The sequence below is a fragment of the Thamnophis elegans genome, chromosome 2 (genome assembly GCF_009769535.1).
Source record: "Thamnophis elegans isolate rThaEle1 chromosome 2, rThaEle1.pri, whole genome shotgun sequence".
Classification (NCBI taxonomy): domain Eukaryota; kingdom Metazoa; phylum Chordata; class Lepidosauria; order Squamata; family Colubridae; genus Thamnophis; species Thamnophis elegans.
In genome coordinates, this window is record NC_045542.1 from 59,190,911 (window position 1) to 59,212,562 (window position 21,652).

The following is a 21,652-nucleotide window of genomic DNA, read 5'->3' on the forward strand; positions in this document are numbered from 1 at the left end:
AAAGATAAAAGCCTATGAAATTTTATTAATATTTCACTTGAGAAGGGGACATCATATACAACCATTTCCTCAAATTTATTTATTTAACAAATACATATAGCTGTGTCACAAAACATGACTGGGTGGCATATAGTATATAAAAACAATATATAGTACATTGTAAAATATTAACTAAAAACAAAAAAAGATTAAATATAAAGGTATATTTATTTAAAATATGTATATAGTTGGAGAACATTTCCTGGTGCACTAGAAAAAAAACTTCAAAGTAGCATCCTAATTCTGATCAGTTTGCTTATTAAACCACAATTTTTCATCTCCTAGTTTTATAAAAAATCCAGTTTAAGCATGGAAAGGATGTCTCTTCCCAGATTATTTTTTGATGGAGATTATGTTTCTGTACACGTGCGCGCACACACACACACTATTAACCCACACACATATGCATATTATTAAACCCAATCTTTTTGAATTTTGTTACAATTTCTGTATGCTATCTGGCCCAAATTTTTTCCTTATTACAAAAAGTGACGGATTGTAAGGAAAAGTTTTATTTAGGGATATATAACAAATAAATCATGTTCTGTACTTCTGTTATGTCATATGAGCATAAGGCAAGGGAAAGACATAAATGAAGAGCAGTAAAGCAAACATTTAACCATACTAATGAAGGGCTAGTTTTCTCACTTCTTCCTTTATTCAGTCAATCACTATGAAAAAATCTTGGTAGAGATTTCCTCAGAAATGTAATATATCTGGATTTCTCCATTAATTCAATATAAGTTCTGCAAGATTCATGTTATCTTCCTTTTATTCTGCCCCATGGCTCCCATTTGTTATTGTTCTTCCTACTATTTCATGTGTTATTTATTGGTTCGTCTGTAAAGATAGTATTATTTGCACCTGCTGAGTGTTCCCAGTTACATCATACATTTGTTCAGAGGATTTTCTAAGGACCAATGTAATAAAATGTACAGTAGTACTTAAAAAGTTTTGAATCCTTTTGCATTTTTATATATTCCTCATATTTCAATATTTCTGATCCTCTATAGTGAGGGATCCCTTTTCTACAGTGCGGGATCTACTAAAGCAGTGATAAAAAACGTTTTTCTGCTCAGGTGCCAAAAGAGCATAGCATGTGCATGCGTGCCCACACCCATAATGCAATGCCCTCCTATCCAGCGCATAGGTGCACAACCCCCCATGTCCTCCTGCACATGGGTGCAGGCCTCACTGAAGCCTCCAGACTTCCAGTAGGCTTGTTGGGGCATTTTTCACCCTCCCTAGACTTCAAGAAAGCCTCTGGAGCCTGTGGATGGCGAAAAACAGCCCAACAGGCGGACTGGAAGTTCGTTTCTGGCCCATTTTTCACCATCCATAGGCTCAGGAGGCTTTCCTGAAGCCTGGGGAGGGTCAAGATGGCCTCCCCCTCGCTCTGGAAGGTCGAAAATCAGCTGGCCACTACCATAGGGCAATGCCTGACATGCCCTCAGATATGGCTCCGCATGCCACCTGCATGCCATAGCTTCGCCATCACAGTGCTAAAGCATTTTGCCCATTTAGCCTCTCAAACTAATGATCTCCAGTGAAAGAGAGGCTCCACAGCTCTTGCTGTCACCAAATCTGTCTCTATTAAATCTAAACCTACTTTTGTCCACATTTATGCTTTGTTGATAGAGTTTCATCAATTATGAAAAGTCAATGGGGAAGCCAGATTCACTTTAAAACCATGTTAGTAACTTAACAGTTGCAGTGGCAAAATGGGGCAAAATTCACAACTTACTTGTCTTGCCTAGTAATGGAAATTTGGGGCTCAATTGTCATAAGTCAAAGATTACCGTACTTTTCAGAGTATAAGACACACCTTTTTCCCTCAAAAAAGAGGGTGAAAATCTGGATGCATCTTATATATTGAATACAGCATTTTTTGTCTCCCAAAACCCTGCCCCTTTCACCAAAATGGCCATGCATAGCCTTTAGAAGGCTTCCAGAATGCTCCTGGGGATGGGGGAGGGCAGAAATAAGTGAAAAACAGGCTGTTTTTCGTTTTTGCCCCCCAGCCCCCAGTAGCACACTATAAGCCTCCTAAAGGCTATGCATGCCCTTTATTTTTGACAAAAACGGGCCGTTTTTGGGGTGTCTGCAGAGTGCAAAAACTTTTTAAAAAATTTGCCTCTTCAAAATCTGGGTGCGTCTTATACTCTGAAAAATACGGTACCTATATTTCATTAAAAGGTATATGGCAGTAAAGTGTTTTATGGGCATGTTTAATGTTACTGTGGATTTAAATCTCTCTCAAGGAACATGTACATTCAATTTTAGCAAATGCACCAGGCACTTGACTATGTTCACAATATATATTACTATGCCAGGAATTACATGTCATATATTATATTGTACTATGCCATGTTTCATATGAACATTTTGTTCATTTTCAAGGCCACTGATTAAAATGCTATGGCACGAAATTCTTTGCAGCTGTGGTAAAAATTCCATTTTTGCAGCAATCCCAGTGGAAAGGCCTTTTGCATATCCACATGAATGCACTGCCACGTTTAGGAAGTTCTTCACACAAGACCTAGCTTCTAAGTCAGAAATACAGTATTTTTTTTTACTCTGGAATTTCACATTTCCTATATTAATTGGCCACGAGAACAACAACCTGCCACATTCACATGTTTTTTCTCAGCAATTATAGGTATTAATAATTCCCACAAAACACTAAATTTATTTGGTTTGGGTTTGGAATTTTATGGTTTATGAACTATAATTTATGGCCTAGACATTTTAGGTAAAAGTTACAAATTGCTTTATTCAATGTGTATATTTTTACCTGTAACACACACTCTATAACTATAGTGAAATACACACTTTTTCTTGTTTTTTGAATCCCATGCTACCCATCAGGAAATGGCAACAGAATGTTGTTCTCCTTTGCCAGAAATCTCAGTCAGATTTTGTGATTGATTGCTCAAAATATTTGTAATTCACTTGTGATCTATTTTTTTTTAATTTGCTCTCATATGTTCTACACTCTACATCTCATAATTTCAATCAGTTGGTGTTTGGTTTTTATATATAGTTGATACATTATAATCATATTATTGAAAATCCAAATTGAATACCTTTACTATTTACTTCTGAATATAATGAAATTTATTTAATACGCCAATGAAAGATAATCTGGAGCAATCAAGTTACTTATCAGGTGCAGATTTGTTTTGAGCAACATAACTTGATGCTAAATATGAGAACCCAACTGTTTTTGTGAGATGTCATCAAAATTGTTTTGTGCTAATCCGAAATGTAGCAAGGAAGAGATTATTATGCTTCCTGTTTTATGTTTTTAATATAGTAATCTATGTTCTCTTCCCGACCAGAGTTTGTGTTTTTTCCTCAGGTAAGCGCAGAGCATTGAAGCTGAATTTTGCAAACCCACCTTTCAAATCCACTGCACGATTTACTTTGAACCCTGGAGTTCCTTTTCAGAATCCACACATGTGAGTATAAAGCCAGAAGTATTGTCTAGAACTATTGTCTCACATGTATTTAATTCAAATCACAAAAACATTTATTTGGATTGAGATTTTAAATCTTCTGTCTACCTACCATGTATTTTAAGAAATTAAGAATATACTGCTTTTTAAGATTCAAACTATTGAAACTAGGAATGTACTTAAAAACCCATGCTATTTTTCATTGAAATATTGTCTTATGATTAATTTCGTTAACTGAGTAAATTGATTCATGCTTCTATTTTTCAAGTTCATTATATTCTTACTTTCTACATATATTTATGAAAGATACAACTGAGGCATTTCATTTCCCCCCAAAAAATTCTTTAAAAAATAAACCTTGATAAAATACAAATTTCCAGGAATTACTAGATTTATTAAGTTTTTAAGAAAGAGGTACCAAAATAGCCTTATGTTCATAAGTAAAATTGACACATGTATAAAACAGTTGGACATTTAATATAGTAGGACATATATTGAAATCTGATCTGTTTCCTCAGGCTGCAGGTGTAGTAAAATCTGGAATTCTTTACATTTTATTTTAAGAATTCAGAAGTTTATTGAGGAAGTGTGTATGAGTCTTTATATATTTAAATTCCTCAAGTGTTTTTACTGTGCAATATGAAATGCTTCTGTTTTACTGAATGGATTGGTGCTTTTTTCCCTTATAGTTCAGAGTTTTTCATTTTCCACAAACAGCAATTTTATTGTTCTACCTTGTTTCAGTTCCATATCTAGAACTGAATAGATATCTATAGATCTATATCTAGTCACATAGTAACATTACTATTACTGCTAAAATAACAAGAGGTGAGGAAAAGATGTATTCCTCATAATGGTCAACATAAGAATATATTTAAATGATGAGATCCAAAAGTTAGAAAACATTATTCTAAAAAAAATATTTAAAAGAATTTCAAATTTCTCTTTTAGATTTGTCTGTCAATTTTTTTTAGGATTTACTTCCTATAATAAGATATATGAAATCTCCAGGCTTCAGTCTTTTCACACTGGCCTCATATTTTCCAATTTTCTGTGCCTTTTTCGCAGTGTGCTTCTTTTTTCTTTACAAGAATTTATTTATTTATTTATTCGTCAGTTCTAGAGATTTTCTTTACCAATGATGTTTTCATCCAGTGACTTCCAAATTGAATTTCTCTTTGTGATAGTGGCTTTTTGTCATAACAGCTTCTAGGTTCAAATCCCGGCATCCTCAATTTCACTTATGCTGCTGGAGATAACTGCTATGTTCTTAATGCTAAATGGCATTATCAAAATAGAAAATGGAAAAAAGCTTTTTCTGTAGTATTTAACATTCGAAGACTATAGTGAATTTCAGATGGTTCCAATCTAATTCCTGTATAACTGGTGCTTGACATAAATACAGTATTGTTATTCCTTTTCAGTGAACAAATCTATTCCATAATCTGTGACAGTTTGTATGATATAAATTGTGCTGGGTAATAATCAGACCCATTGTATCATTTTTCTTGCCTTATAGATTTCTCCTACTTTGAGAAATTTAGGTTACAAATTACAATTATCTGAGTACAAGTTCCACTGAATTCAGTGGGCCTGCTTCTGTGTATATATTTGTATAATTGCACTGAAGTCTTCAATGTTAAATACTTTTGTCATATGTCCATAATTTACCTTTATTTTTAGGAATAAAGTTAACAAATAAGGCCTTTTCATCTAGACAATTTTCACATACCTTTTGAAAACTTTTATGGTTAGTATTTTTGAACTGTTTTAAGTTGATTATTCAGATTAGTATATAAAAGACTATGGACAGAGAGACCAAGACTGTAACTAGTTTAAATTTACTTTCCGGTCTTCTAGCTTTTCTTTAAACAGTTAATTGCTTCTATTGATTCTAAATTGAACTTCAGTTCCACACAACTATATTGATAACTCTTGTGAAATAATGTGTCACTCCATTTATAGGAAAGCTCAGATAGAATGGTTCCTTCTATGAGGTAGGGATTTGTTTCTAGCTGCACCATACTGGAGGTTTGAATTGTTAATCTTTGTTTCTTTCAGGATAATGGAGAAGTATTAAGTGATGTGTATATTCTTTAAAAATATTATAGATATATTTTCTTAGCTGCAAAATTTAGATCTGCTTAGGAGGCATAGATACTTTCTATTAAAAATTCATTTCTTTTTATATATAGAAATATATCTACTTTAAAAGTCATTATTTAAAAATACACTTATTAAATTTGGCTGTGTCAGTAAATATGGTTAGTATGCTATTTTTTGTTTCATCTTGAGAAGTTATATTTTGTTTTGCATTGCAAATATTACTTTATTTGTTGTCTTGGTAATTATAATGCTATATATATATCTGTATTGATTCAGAATCTGAATTTGACAGAAAGGTATTTTATTATTATTGCTTATTATATTTTAATATTTTTCAGATGTGATTATTAGCATGTGCTCAGAATCGTTCTGAGTTAGATTTTCTGAATTACTTTACATAGTATCTAGAGTAGATCTCCCCCCCCCCCCCCCGCATTTCTGGGCTTTATGGTTTGACAGTTCATGTTCTTTAAACATAATTTACTTTTCCATTGCTAGTTTCACTATCCACTCTTAATATAGGCAATCCTCCACTGTGAGGATTCATATAAGGTCTGTATTATTTTAGTATCATTTCTCATATTTATATATATTTTGCATCTGTTGCTTGACTGCAATACTTTAGATACAGATAGATTTGTAATCACTCTTTAATAAAATATACTAATAAATTATTTTGATGGCTGGACAGATAGTAGATCAATATAGAATATTATATATAGAAAACATAATGTTTAGAATATATATACAGAAAAAAGGAAACTACACTAACACATACTGCTGTAATAGTGATATGAGTTTGTGACAGAAAATGCATTTATATCTTTAATATTGGTAATTTAAGAAGCTACGATGAATTAGATTGAAAACAGAATATGGAAATACTAATAATGCTTCTTGCTTTCTATTTCATTGCTACCAAATTTTAAAGCATAGGGCATAAAGCCCTTAATTTCAGCATAAATTCAGAGGTGGGATCTAGAAACATACTATGTAGCTATTTGCAGAATCATGCTGGAAATCCATGGAAATACTTATGCACCTTTCTTCCAAGGTGGCTTCATCTTATGTATTGTGGTCTAGCTGCAGTATCTAACTAAATTGAATCTCTGGTCTTTAGAATTCATTAGATTTTTGGTTTGGCTGCATTACTTCAAAATTTATTTTCGATCATCATTTCATAATTGCTATTAAGTCATTTATGTTTTCTATTTTTGCTTAACACTATTGAACTAATCATAATAAAAGGGCAAGAGATAATGTAGTAATTTAAACTTTGGTTTGTAAGTGCCAACTTTTGAGCTTTTTTCTAAAAGCTGTTAGTTTCTCTTCAGATACAGAGTTGGTCAGATTACCCAAGGGCAATAATTTTGTACAAAGAAATGTTACCCCTAATTAATGTTGGCTTGCTAAAATAAAATTAATTTGGTCAGGCTAATATATCAAAACAATAAATAATTATAATGAAAAAGTATAAAGGTTTTGATTATTGGCAGCAAGATGGTATAGGAATTCTCAGATGTTAATAATCCCTTTTGTTGCAGTTCAAATTAAAAGTGACTCTGCTTTCATTAAGCTATAACAGGTGAGATGTGGCATTAATCTGGGCCATATCTAATATTTTTATATATAAAATAAAAATAGGTTAGTGATATATTTTAACCTTGTAATTTTTCAGTATTCCTTTTGAATGCCACATGTTGGCTCAGAATCTGTTGAGCTGTGCTGTAGAATTATGACAAAATATTCTGGAACTCTAACTAGATAACTGGCATTATTTTTCTCATGAAAGGAGAAAAAATTAATTTAATAACTTATGCACATTTCAAGGATTAAAGCAATTGTATTCCCACTTTTTAAAAGTGATGATAATAAGGAATAAAGTGAAATCTTCTATTGTGTCTGAAAAATATATTTGCAGTAAATTCCTTTTAAGAATTATATGCAATTATCAAATTAACAATGATTACTGCTGAAACAATTAAAGTTGATTACTTTGTCTTAAACAGTTGAGAATGCAGGGTTAGATAGCTTAATTACTATATTTCATGAATTTCAGTATTTGAAAGGACAGATTCAAATGTATCATTTTAGGAATTGTGATGACTCTCTCTAAATGATATATCAATCTTGCTTTGCAACTTTGCAACTTTAATAAGACTTGTATGCCGCCCACTCCCTAGGGACTCTGGGCGGCTCACAACAATTGCTGTAGTAATCTTTAGCTTATCTTTGGACAAGTTGCTTCAAAATTGAGTTTTTCATATACATATTAAACATTTTCCAGAAAGGATCATTGGATTCTCCCACACACTCTCCTCCCGTTAAAATTCCCAATATGATTAATATAACATAAGTGCTTATTCTCTCTCTTTTTAAGCCTCTAGTTGGATTTTATTTAAAAACAATTCTCAAGAAACATAAAAAGAAGCATTAACTATTTTTTTATACTTACTAAGCAGAAGGTTCAGGAGATTTTTATATAGTCATTTCTATGTGCATTACCTCCTCTCTATTTTTATGGAAGGATTCTTAATATCCCCCCCCCTCCAAAAGTTTATTCCAGCCCCTTCATTAGAGAATATTAGAGTTATAGTATATTTCTTATCTGGAAATGTCAATGAAAGAATAGAATCTGGAAATACTTATTTGTTCCTCAAGAAACCATTGAATGAGCAGACAAATGAAGATATCTCCAGCTTCTTCAGTGTTTCAAACTGAATTAAATCCATTCCACCCTAAAAATCAAATTATAGTTACTATTCATTGGTTGATCCAAGACATAAGCAGTGAGATCAAAATATGATGAAACAATGTGAAAAAATACAATACGTCATTGAGATAGTTTATTAGTTCACAAACAATTCAATTGTAGTTCATTCATATGATAACTAAAGATACTTCACTGGAAATTAAAATGTAATGAATTTGCTTAGTTCAGTAGATTTCCATATGACTTACTTTCGAGTAAGCCTCACATTTTGCTTTTATTTAACGCACTGCAGTTTAATGTACATTGATTTTAACAAGGCTTTCAAATTAATTTATATACTATAGTGTTTTTTTATTTTTCAAGTGGAAGGATAAAGGAGATAATGTGTATATTTTGTCTGAAGCAGGCTTTCTTCTCAGTGACTATCTATGCATGTTCTTGCATTATATGGTAACAGCACTGTGTTTTCCTGTCATTTTTATAATCCTTTTCCTGGCTGAAGTGATACTCAAGCAACAATGGGTAGTAATCACATTGCCCCCTTCACCTTCAAAAGGAGAGAGGCGGAGATGATCGTGAAACTTTCCAGCAGGCTACAGTAAGCATAACTGTGTGTTAGCCCATAATATGTTAATAATAGCCAAAAAGAGATCATCAACAAGATTATAGTACCTTGCAGGAATTTTTCATATCATGAATGAATTAATACAGCTGTAAAATTATGCAAATAGCTCAATTTATATACTCATTTTTATCTGCATATGAATGAACTTATTGTTATGTTCATATCTATAGTACTGTCTCTGTCCCTTTTAACTCTCACTGGCATTAAAATGATTATTATTGTAAAAATAATAGTATTTTTCAAAATTACTTTGTATTGAATTACAACAGCCTTCTTTTAAAATTAAACATAATTAAAGGCAAGGTATTTAAAGAACAAAAAACAGTATATGAAGCAGTGCAGAGATGTGATAAAAGGAAGGATGATTTGCAAAAATAAAAAGATTGAGAGGTACAGTGAATGATGTTGGTAAACTAGACTTAATTACATTTTCTTTTCATCACATTCCTTTAATTTATTTGCCATAGTATTCCTCTTCTGTACTCTGCATAATTATGGTTACTTAAAATCAGTTGTGTGAGAGTTAAATATATAACTCAGTAATTTATTTTATTTATAAGATTAAATTTTGATGGAATTCAGTTCATTTTTTCTTTAATGCCAACAGGTGGTGCTAAAAAAAGTTTTCTTTGACGGCAGAGCCTAACATGAATGTAAACACGTTGCAGATTGTAAATCTAAACTTCAGATCTTGCCTGCCTTTTTCAAAATCGTATATTTCATAATAATGCATCCTTAAGAGATCATGCTCATTATTAAAAGTGGATTGTTGCAAAGGAGAAAAATATGTGATTGTTTTAAAATTACCAAATATGACAAGAGAATAAAAGGAGTTTTGGAGTTTTCAATTCATGCTTAGTTCATTTAAAAGCATACATACAGAGGTCTGGATGTGCATGTAATTTCATAAATAAATATACAGAAATGTTGAATAAATTTTGTATTTATCAGATAAAATTTTGCATTCTATAAATGGTAATGAGTGAGTTCAATGTACTTCAAACAAACATATTTCATTCTCCTGGAATACACTTTAACTATTTAAAATGTTTTTCAAATAACAATAGCACTTAGCAATAGCACTTAGACATATATACTGCTTTAACAGTGCTTTACAGCACTCTCTAAGCAGTTTTACAGAATCAGCATATTGCCCCCAACAATTTGGGTCCTCATTTTACCAACTCAGAAAGATGGAAGGGTGAGGCAACCTTGAGCCTGGTGAGATTTGAACTGCCAAATTGCAGGCAGCTGGCAGTCAGCAGAAGTAGCCTGCAGTATTGCACCCTAACTACTGTGCCACCATGGCTCAAAATCTCTAAAATAGATATTTTAACTTTATTTAAATTTCTAAGATTCAGATTATCAGAGGAAACCAAAATAAAGTGTTTAAATATTAACACTAATGTTAATCATAATACCAAATCAAATCTATAAATAATACTATGCATTCAAAAAGTTTCTTCTAAAACTTATAAACAAATATCTGTCTTACAATAGGAGCTACAAATAATTACCCCAAATTATCAAGTTTAGAAAATGATGGATAAGTGAACATGCAAGATGTACAGCAATGTATCTGCTAGATACATTTATAGATTATGAAAAAAAGGACTGCATTGTATGAAATTTCCCCTGAATCTGTTTTCCAATAATACATATGATTCTCAAGCAATACAATAAGTAAGTATGTGAGCCTTCTACACACACACACACAGACACACACACAGACACACACACAGACACACACACACACACACACACACACACACCTGGAAAACCTCTCAAAATATATTTCCTAAGACCAACAGTATTAACATTTTGAGAAGTTTTTCAGACATATTCAGAAGTGTCCTTAGGAAACCATGTTTCTGAGTCAGTTATATTATACAACTGAGGTGAAGTACCTGTGGCCCTACAGATATTGCTAATCTATCTTCCAATGTACTTCACAATTACAACACTTATTGAGGCTGCTAAGACTTGAGCATTACCAGGAAAAACTACAGTTTCCTAATTCTACATATCTTGGATAATATGGAACTAAAGAATGGATATAATTGTGCTAGTTCTTTATACGGTAAGAAAAATAAAAATGTCTAGTGCCCCATTCTAGCAACAAAGCAGTTGATTCTATGCATTAAATAAATAAAATCATTTCCTATTTCAGAGTTGACTTGAAGTTCCATAAAATATTCCAATTATAAACTCTCTACTCTTATAGTAGTTGTCAAAGGATAATTAATCTTAGTACATAAATAAGCCTAATATTTCAATTTATGAATCATTTCCCCAAATCCAGAAGATAGATGAAGCTCTCTCTTTGTGCCTAGATCAGTTCATTATTATTATGATGATGTGTTATAGTTCTGGTATACATTTAACAAACTTGAACATTGGGCACTTTCTAATAAAATGAAATTCAGTGGTGAAAAGAGTAAGGTTCTACATTTAGGCAAGAAAAATGAAATGCACAGGTACAGTATAGGTGGTACCTTGCTCAATAGTAGTAACTGTGAGAGGGATCTTGGATTCTTAGTGGACAATCATTTAAATATGAGCCAGCAGTGTGCAGCAGCTGCCAAAAAAGCCAACACAGTTCTAGGCTACATAAACAGAGGGATAGAATCAAGATCACATGAAGTGTTAATACCACTTTATAATGCCTTGGTAAGGCCACACTTGGAATACTGCATTCAGTTTTGATCGCCACAATATAGAAAAGATGTTGATATTATAGAAAGAATGCAGAGAAGAGCAACAAAGATGATTAGGATACTGGAGATTCAAACATGAAGAACGGTTGCAGGAACTGGGTATGTCTAATATAATAGAAAGAAGGACTAGCGGGAGACATGATAGCAGTATTCCAATATCTCAGGGGTTTCCACAAAGAAGAGGGAGTCAAACTATTCTCCAAGGCACCTGAAGGTAGAACAAGAAGTAATGGGTGGAAACCAATCAAGGAGAGAAGCAACTTAGAACTGAGGAGAAATTTCCTGACAGAACAATTAATCAGTGGAACAGCTTGCCTCCAGAAGTTGTGAATGCCCCAATACTGGAAGTCTTTAAGACCTTCCATTTGTCTGGAACAGTATAGGGTTTCCTGCCTAGGCAGGGGGTTGGACTAGAAGATCTCCAAGGTCCCTTCCAACTCTGCTATTGTATTTACTTTATGCATAAATCAGATGTAATGGAACTCCATACAATAAACAGGCAGCAGTTTCATAGACCTGAATCCATAATCATCTCTGGCCTACCATGCTTTGGTGGATTCTACAGAAGATAAACTGCTCATATGTAAACCTTTGCCTAGGAACCGAGAAGTGGTAGGGGTGTCTAAATCATATGCCAAGATAGTGAAATGGCCTTAGTTATTGCTTAGGGATTTTTTTGGCTTTTTAAAATTAATATTAATATGCTATGTGTATTCATATATTCAGTATATCATATGATCTATTGTTATATTAGAATGAGAAAGAATGGGAGGCAATTCTCTGTTTTCCTCTTTCCTCAATTTCTACAAGCCTATAGCTATCTTTTGCCAGTCTTTTATATTTTTTTGACATTATAGAAAGGAGGAATTTAAAATAGATAGGCCTAGAAAAAAGAAGAAGCAGAATTCAAGAGTGCAGGAGCCTCTCCTGTTTAAGCAAAAAAAACAAACCCTTATTTTGTCTCTGAGAAAGATTGTCTTTGACTATTAAATGTTTACTATGATGTGATTTCTGTTACTTTTACTGGAACTCTGACATTTCCTGTAAAATTAAATTATGACTAATGTTTTAGTAAGTGCATTACTAAATATTACATACATTTTAAGAATAAGTTTTGAAGTCTACAACAGTCTGTGTTTTGATAGGAATTGGATTCTTAGATATGAAGATCGTTAATGAGTTGTTGCTGTTATTCTTATGGATTTAATGATGCATATGGTCCTCAGGTTATAATCAGTCATTCAGCAGCCATTCAAACTTGTGATGGCAATGAACAAGGGAGACTTATGAAGTATCCTTAGAGTTCCAGCTGTTGTGTTCCCGCTTTTATGTGATCACAATTGCCAATGTTTCCTGCTGATTTCCCCAAAACAAAGTCGAAGTGTGATCACATGTGTAATAACCCACACTATCCTTGTTTAACGATAGGAAGCAGGACTTCCAGAATTATTGTTAGTAAGTGATTTCATATGTGTTTTATGACTGCGGTGTTTAGGAGTAGCAATTGTGGTTCAAACTACTGTTGCAAACCAGACACTACCTGTATTGTCTATTCTAGATTTTGTGTGTGTGTGTGTGTGTGTGTGTGTGTGTGTGTGTGTAGCTTTTCTAGCAATTGGGGAAATATTTGAATATTTTTATTTTTCCATGTTAAAGGTTAAGGTATATACTTAAGTAATAAGTAATAACCTATGTCCTGAATGTGTCATTGCATAGCCCAGTGATGGTGAACCTATGGCACACGTACCACAGGTGGCACATGGAGCCATTTGTCAGGGCACGCAAGGCGTTGCCCCGCACGCTAGCCAGCTGAGTTCACCCTTTTTTAAAGCCATTTTTTGCCCTCCCCACGCTCCAGAGGCTTTATAGGAGCCTGGGGGGGGGGGCGAAAAGAGCCCCCCCCCGGAGGCCCTCCGGAGGCTTCATGCGCTTCCGAGAAGCCTCTGGAGCGCAAAAAAAATGGCCCTATGGGCAAACTGGAAGTTCGGAAACTGACTTCCGGTTTGCTCGGAGGGTTGTTTTGAGCGCTCCAAAGGCTTCAGGGAAGCCTCCTGAAGGTCCCGGAGGGCGTCTGGGGGGGGTGGGGGAGGCTGTTTTCGCCCTCCCCAGGCTCCTATAAAGCCTCTGGAGCCTGGGGAGGGTGAAAAAAGCATGCAAAAAATGAGGGGAACACCTGTAGTGTGCGCATGCGCACTGGGGGGTGTCACGCATTGCATTATGGGTGCAGCACACCTGCACATGACCCCCCCTGAGCTCCCCCCACTTATGGCACGTGAGCCGAAAAGGTTTGCCATCACTGACATAGCCTATAGCTGCAGGCATAGGCAGCAGAACCTTGACTTGACTAAAATAGCACTAGCATACCTGCTAGTGCTGAAGTAAACTTCAGTTGCATTTCTGGCATTCAATTGGGATAAAACTGGCCAGTACCATTGTTTTTAGGAGAAAATGCTACTTGTAGTACAGGTATGACTAAAGCTGATTACCTACTAGTGTTCGTTTATTAAAAAACTGTACAAAATCCTTGATTAGCCAAAGCCCTGATCAGAGATAAATATCTCTGGGCTCAATGGGTGACCACTTCGACACATATAATAGAAGAAGAGTTAATGTTAAGAAAATGAATTAATGAGAAAAATAAATATGCAGTTTGTTTCGGAAATTAAGAGAAAGAAATGAAAGAGATGTAATAGACTTAAATAAAGGTAATTTGATCCCGAAGTGAAATGATGAGTACATTTAGTATGTTGGAAAGTATGGGTTAGGATCATATTTGTTGTACTTTCAAATGAAAGTAAGACTACATCAATTAGAGATGTCCCATGTTATACGTCAGTAATGTAAGAATCAAGGATGAGTACTGAGAAATTGTACAAGAATCCACATTTATTTATTTATTTATAAAATTTATATAGCCGCTTACAGTGATTCAAATGAATGTGATATGGAAAAAGACTATTCTCTTAAGTAACATGAGTGGATGGATTGAAATGAGAGAGTACAGAAAAAGTGATTGGGCTACTTGGTTATCCAAAAATAAATGATTGACGAATATCTGCTTTTTAAAAAGTTCTGCTTCAAATGCATAGTTTAAGCATTAGTGTATTCCAGCATACCTTTGGGAAAGGAATCATTATGAATCTATAAGCTGAATTTATTTGATTGAGTAAAAGTAGAAATACTGCAGGAAGAGAAGTTGTGAACGTAGTAAGTTGATCCTGTTTATAAATTGGTGAGAGAAGATGGTGAAGTGAAAAATCTTCAGATCCAGTAATGATTTGGTTGAAGAGGCAAAGCTTAATTGGGCATAGTGTTTGCTCTAGCGTATGGTATGATTAAAGATTTCCATTCCAAAAGCTTATCTCTTGAAAACTTTTAATTTAAAACAATAACACCTGCAGGCAATAATTCTATGTGGTGAGTAGCCTTTGAAAATTGTCTGTATATGTAAATTGGTAAGAATGAGACAGAGAAAACGTGATAACTCTATGGCATCAACTTCATTATTATTGGTGGGTATTTGTAAACTATTTCAACTATATTGGTTCCAATATTTAAAGCACAGAAGCAATTTGGGAATCTCTTTAACCCATGTCAACCTGTTTGTGATTTAAGAATTCTGTCTGTATTTAACCAAATTAAAATCTTTGAAAGTGATTATTTTGGTCAATCATCATCTACCTAGGATTTATTGAAGTCTCATCACTGCGATTTTTAAAGAAAGCCCTAAAGATTCATTTATTTACTTTCCATGAATAGGTTTTTCCCTCTATTCTAGTGCCAGAGCTTGCATTAGCAGATACTAGTAACTAGTTGTTGCTGCTGTTATTATTAATAGTATTTATTGATTAATTAAGCTTGTACACTGCCTGATTTCCTGTAACTGTTGAAGGTTTACAGGTTAAAACAAAAACAAAAATCCACAATAAAACAATATAAGTAAAAAAACAAGGGACAAAAGATGACAAAAACCAGGCAGCACCAGAAGTAGATCTACTACTCTTGCTAGATCTTTAAGGCCTTCTGAAAGACCAGGATAAGAAATATCTGGATCACAGAGCAGTGGGAGAACCTTATTTCACACTAGAGCACTTGGCAGTATTTTGCAAACAGGAGTAGTAATAGTGGTAAGAGTAACAGTATGATTTCCTGTTTATCAATTGCTTTCAATGGGTTTTGTCTTTAAAGGCAACCAAGAAATATAAGGGTAGACCTTGATTAGTGACTGCCTTGGAAAGTGATCATTTGAAGTTACATTGGTGATGAAAAGGAAATTTTGCCACTAATGTCTACATTTATGACCTTTGCAGCATTTCTGTCAGTCATGTTTGCCATTACAATCAGTTATATGTTGTGCTGTCACTGAGCTCTCTCCCCCCACTCCCCCCCCCACAACACTTCAGAGAGATTAACTAAACAAGCTATTTCTCTGTATAATGAAATTCATAGATAACTTTGAGCAAAGGGAAGAGCAGATGCTGCCTAGAAAACCATCAGACAAGAAAAGCAAGAACCTGCAATTCAAACCTGCAGTCAAAGAAACATAGGAAGGACCTATCCTAAATGTCTAGAAGTTAAAAGGGACGGGCAGGAATTGTAAGACTTGTAAGATTCTGTTAAAGTAGCTGTACAGTAAAATAGTTTTAGCTTATCTAGTAGTGTTTCTTGTCTGGTTATCCAGGGGGGCCGAAATCAATCTTGCCAGTCTGAAAGTACAAACTTCCTTTGGATATTCAAGGTTGCTTGCCAAGTCCATGAATTCTCACATGCAGCATCTGCAAGGTAAACTGAATCCCTAATCATTAGTAAAACTTCTATCTTGTAGAAGAAATGTATATAATCTCTACCCCAACTTGTTCACCAATTCTGATTAAAACAAACTATTGCTCTAAAACACATGTCTGATGTTATAGGGCTGCATTCAGCCCTGGACAGTTATCAATGTGGCCTCACAAAAACATAAATTTTTAATCTATGCTCATCTGGGTGCTCATTTCTGGTGGAGAAATGCTTAGGTCTTTTTGACCTCAGCACCTCTCCATCAGTAATCAGCAGCTTAACATCACACTAACAATCAAGAAGTAAGCAATATCCAATCAAGAAACTGACAAACGAGCCAACAGTAAACAGCCCAGCCAAAGAAACCTCTAAGACCATCCCTATCAACACTAGAATATAAACAGAGCAAACCCCATTCCTTACTAGCACTGATGATTTCACTTAGTTTGGGTAATGAAAAGTGCAAAAAAACCCCAACCAAACTCCGAGTGTTACCAAACACATACATGCTAAATGACGCAATACATGAAATATTAATGCAGAATTCCAGTTACTCATCCAATTGTGGATGTTGTCTTGTAGACAGTGAGGTTGCAGGGAAATACTAACGAGTTACTATGGATATAAAACAGTTTTGGTGAAAACGCATTTTCCATAGTTAAACATTTCTACTTAAATACACAAAACTGTTTATCCATCAAATGGAAAAAAGACTGGAACAATAACTAACAGTCATGAAATAACTGAAAATATGTCAGTTATACAGGAAGAACATTTATTTCCATTATTGCTGCAAAATAGTTTTTTACATGGGTGTTAGTTTATCCTCAATCATAAGTAGATAAAGACAAAATGTGTTTAATTTCACATGGTCCAACTCCTGAGATTTATTCTCAAGTGTCCTTAGTTTTGGATACATCGGTGAAGATGAGGATTAGAATTGCCCCTTATGTTTGTCTTTTGTTCTCTTGGACTGATAAAATGTAGTTTTGTAAATAATTTTTTTCTAAGTGCTTATCAAAAATTAACATATATTGGTATTAACAGTTTAATACAGTTTCAAAAATCTATATTGAAAATTTAAAATATACTGGATTATATACTTTGAATTCTGCTTTAACCTAAATCTTTCATTTGTTCTTAATGATCATGCCTTTGAGCTTGTAATATGGATTTTTTTATTTAATAAGAAATTGTTATGAACTACAATCTGAATAGATTATGATGATGTTAATGTTAGGTTGGATAGAAAGGAAGTAAATTTGTTATGTTGAACAGAGCCAAATTATTTATTTGAACAACAAAGATAATGAGTATTTGATTTTAAGTTAAAAATTTAATTTATCCTGTTTATTCATTGCAAGTATGTATTAAACTAAGAAGGAACTAGTTAAGTAGCTAGAGCAGTGAGTATTTGCAAGGTGAAGGTAGGAAAACTATAACTCTGAGCCTAGAAAAATTGTGACACCTCAGGTGCTATATCATGAGCTATATTCTTATTATCTGCCTAAGATGTACAAAACATTATATAAAGGACCAATAGACTATGGGGGGAGGGAAGTATGGGTGTGATTCTATGTCTGTCTGTCTGTCTGTCTCTGTCTGTCTGTCTGTCTGTCTGTCTGTCTATCTATCTATCTATCTATCTATCTATCTATCTATCTATCTATCTATCTATCTTGTTAATTAAATTCTTTATCTGAATTATCAGTGCCCTGGAACAGACAGCTGTATGTTCTAAACCAGGGATAGGGAACTAAGGCCCTTTTATGATCTGTGAACTTCAACTCCCAGAATTCCTGAGCCAGCCAGTTCACAGATTGTAAAAGAGCTATAGTTCACCTTCCTTGTTCTACAAGTTCAGCAATATGGGCTGCAGAGGGCAATTACTATGGAATCCAAGTGTTTTCCTCTAGGAATTGAGATATCTAGTTCTGTTTTCTTCAGTAGTGTCTTGACTCTTTCCCCCAACTCAAGTTTCTCCTGAAAGGCAAGCACATCATTTTACTGATAATCTGCAGTATGCCAGCATCAGTATGATGGTCTTTTAATTGGGCTGATTATTTTTAGGAGTGTCATGGCAAAGCTTGAAATTTGTGTTCCTTATACTTCAATTCCACTCAACTTTTTATTTCAGTTTTTTTAAATTTATTTATTTGGTTACGTTAGAAAGCCTAGCAGTGTTGAACAACTAGGTACATATTAATGATAGAGAATTGTATGTTTTCTGTGACCCACAGGCCAGTAATCTCTTTTACTCCTTGTTTTTTTTTCTGTACCATTTTAAACTTTTTGGGATGATTTTTGAAGACGAGCCATACAGTTTCCTGTCATTTTGTGGTGGAAACATGAAAAATATAATTAACCCTAAAATATTGTATTGCAATTACAGCAAAAAAAAAAACAAAAACAAAAACAAAAAAAAACAACTTTCTAAAAAAAATTCCAACCACATGGCCTTCCTCATTCTGTGCCTCTCAGTCCTCCATTAGTCCTACATTCTGTGTAGTTTGTGTCCCCTAAAATATTGAAATGTGTGGGAAGGATCAGAAGCCTCAGGAAATTGTTATTCATATGATGTTATTATATAATGTTTGTTTTTCCCTTCTATCTGACTGGACATCTCTCAGTCAATTTATAGTTGGAAACCTCAATAAAATTATATATCAGTGATGGCAAACCTTTTCGGCACTGAGTGCCCAAACCAGAACATGCATGCATGCGCCGGAGTGCCAGAAATCCAAGGACCATCTGGCCAGCCAGCTGATCTTCAGATTTTCAGCATGTGCATGGCTGTTTTTTGGCCGTTTTTAGGCCATTTAGGCCCGGAAAATGGCCAGAAAATGGTCTGTTTTATGGCCATTTGGGGAGCTGTTTTCAGGCCATTTTCTGCAGTTCTGGCGCCCACAAAGACCAGCTGATTTGCACATATGTGCATTCCAGAAACCAGAAGAGCAGCTGGCAGAAACGGCTCTGCGTGCCATCATGGATGGATATATACATCAAGATATATATCTTTTCCCATGTAAGATTGAGATTGTCTTGGCAACGTTTCGGCGAGGTCTCACTCGCCATCTTCAGGCTGCATTTTGGGCTTAAAGCATGGTCGGAGCTGCTGTCTTTCTATAAATCTTGATGTGTGTGTGTAGAGTGCTGGCTTTGTTTCAGTAAGTGGAACGATTGGTTGTGTGGTTGTATCATGATTGGTAGATTGGTGCTGATTGGTGCTGGCTGTGTGTCTGTTGTTTTGTGTTGTGTTCCATCTGGGTGGTGGGTGGGGCTCGTTTATTGACTAGGGCTGGTTTCCAGATGTCTGGTAGGTGGGAGGTATCATCACAGTTATTCATGTTGTGGGGATGTTTCTCTATTTCATGATACAGCCACATGACCAATCATTTCACTTACTGAAACAAAGCCAGCATTCCACACCCACCCACCAAGATTTATAGAAAGACGGCAGCTCCGACCACACTTTAAGCCCAAAACGTGGCCTGAAGATGGTGAGTGAGACCTCGCCAAAACGTTGCCAAGACAATCTCAATCTTACATGGGAAAAGACCCGAACAGGGCCATATCTAAGAACTAAAAAGTAAAGTTTCTTTGCCAAGACAATCATATTTAACTGTGTTGGGAGAGCTTTGAAATGTAACTCTGAAATATTTCCACAGTGGGAGCTAAAGAGGTTAGTGTTAGCAGTTCTCTTTTATATTGATCAGATATAAAAAAAAATTTTTTTTACTTGGCACTTTGCCACAAAAATATTTTATTCACTTCCTTCCTTTAGGAATAAAAATGAGCAGCAATCATTTTGTGGCTTTTAATTGACTTCACAAATATAATTAAAATAGCTGCTTTATAATGAATTTTGGAAGTTTAATGAACAGATAAAGCCCTTCTAATTTGGGGTTTTGTGTTAAGATCAACCAATTCTAATAAAATGCAATGACTACAGATGTAAATTTTTAATGATATTATTAATAGAGATAATAAAAAATATCATTATTGCCATATAATTATTCTAAATGGACAAATTATAAAACATTTCCAAGCATAGCTAGTAACATGTTTTAGCCAGGAATTTATAAATATCCTCAAAGAAAATTGACACAACATAAGAAAATAACATTTTTGTTTCCTTTGTAGTAGTTACAATTAAGTTAGTATCTTGCACTTTGCCTCCATCTAACTCCTTCTTGGAGATTACCCTCTTGCATTAGTTATGCGTACATTCCTCTATATAAATGCTTTTGATTGGTGCTGGTGAAAAAGGTTTTAAACTATTTAAAATGTGGAAAAATTCCTTCCCAAATTTTTTAACAGAGAGAGACTGAGAACACACAGCATTGAATCATCAGGAAAATTGAAGATTTCCCCTGAACAGCATTGGGATTTTACTGCAGAGGACTTGAAAGACCTTGGAGAAATTGGACGAGGCGCTTATGGTTCTGTCAACAAAATGGTCCACAAACCAAGTGGGCAAATTATGGCTGTTAAAGTAGGTGATGCCCATAATTATTTGTACTTCCAACTGTAGGATGGAACATGATGGAGAATTTAACGTTCATCCATCTAGCACTCTACAAATGTCTGTTGTTTATATAGCACTTTATAAGTGCTGTATTAGCAGAGAGAACTGTATTATTACTGTTTAATCTGATGTGATTTATAAAATTTAAAGAAAATTAGCCCATTCTTTCTTTTAAAAATACGTTTGCATATTCATAACATGGGATTAAAAAATGCTGAAAAGTTGTACCCTGTTTCTCCTAAAATAAGACCTCACCAGATAATAAGCCCAATCGGGCTTTTTAGCGCATGAACTAAAATAAGCTCTCTCCCAAAAATAAGCCCTCCCAGAAAATATTGCAACACAGTAGCAGCCATGAGGTGACCATGCTCTCCACCTCCTGCACCTCAAAAATAACAAGACCTCCCCGAAAATAAGACCAAGCACTTATTTTAAAATAAGACCCTGACTTATTTTCGGGGAAACACGTTAGTGATACAAGTACAATATTTTTTCATGGACAGATGAAAAATATTTTTTCATGGACAGCTTAAACCAGTGGTTCTCAACCTTTTCTTAACCATAGATCCCCTTTAAATACCTTTTGTGGCCATAGACCATGGCTACAGACCACCAAGACTTAACACAAGATTTAAATCATAACATTTTTTCAAGCCTTCATGGACCCCCTGTGAAGACATCATGTGC

At 34.4% G+C, this 21,652-nt stretch overlaps 1 protein-coding gene across 4 annotated transcripts in view; it reads left to right on the top strand.

Moving 5' to 3' along the window:
- Window positions 1-21,652, top strand: part of MAP2K4 (mitogen-activated protein kinase kinase 4) — a 59,479-nt gene that overhangs the window by 10,956 nt on the left and 26,871 nt on the right. For 2 of the 4 annotated variants that reach the window (XM_032210664.1, XM_032210665.1), the window contains 3 exons: window positions 3,401-3,500; window positions 8,819-8,914; window positions 20,758-20,932. In XM_032210664.1, coding sequence (XP_032066555.1) covers window positions 3,401-3,500; window positions 8,819-8,914; window positions 20,758-20,932 — 371 coding nt within the window. Of the gene's footprint in view, window positions 1-3,400; window positions 3,501-8,818; window positions 8,915-16,352; window positions 16,441-20,757; window positions 20,933-21,652 lie in introns of those variants that run through there. The other 2 variants (XM_032210666.1, XM_032210668.1) reach the window with 2 other exon arrangements.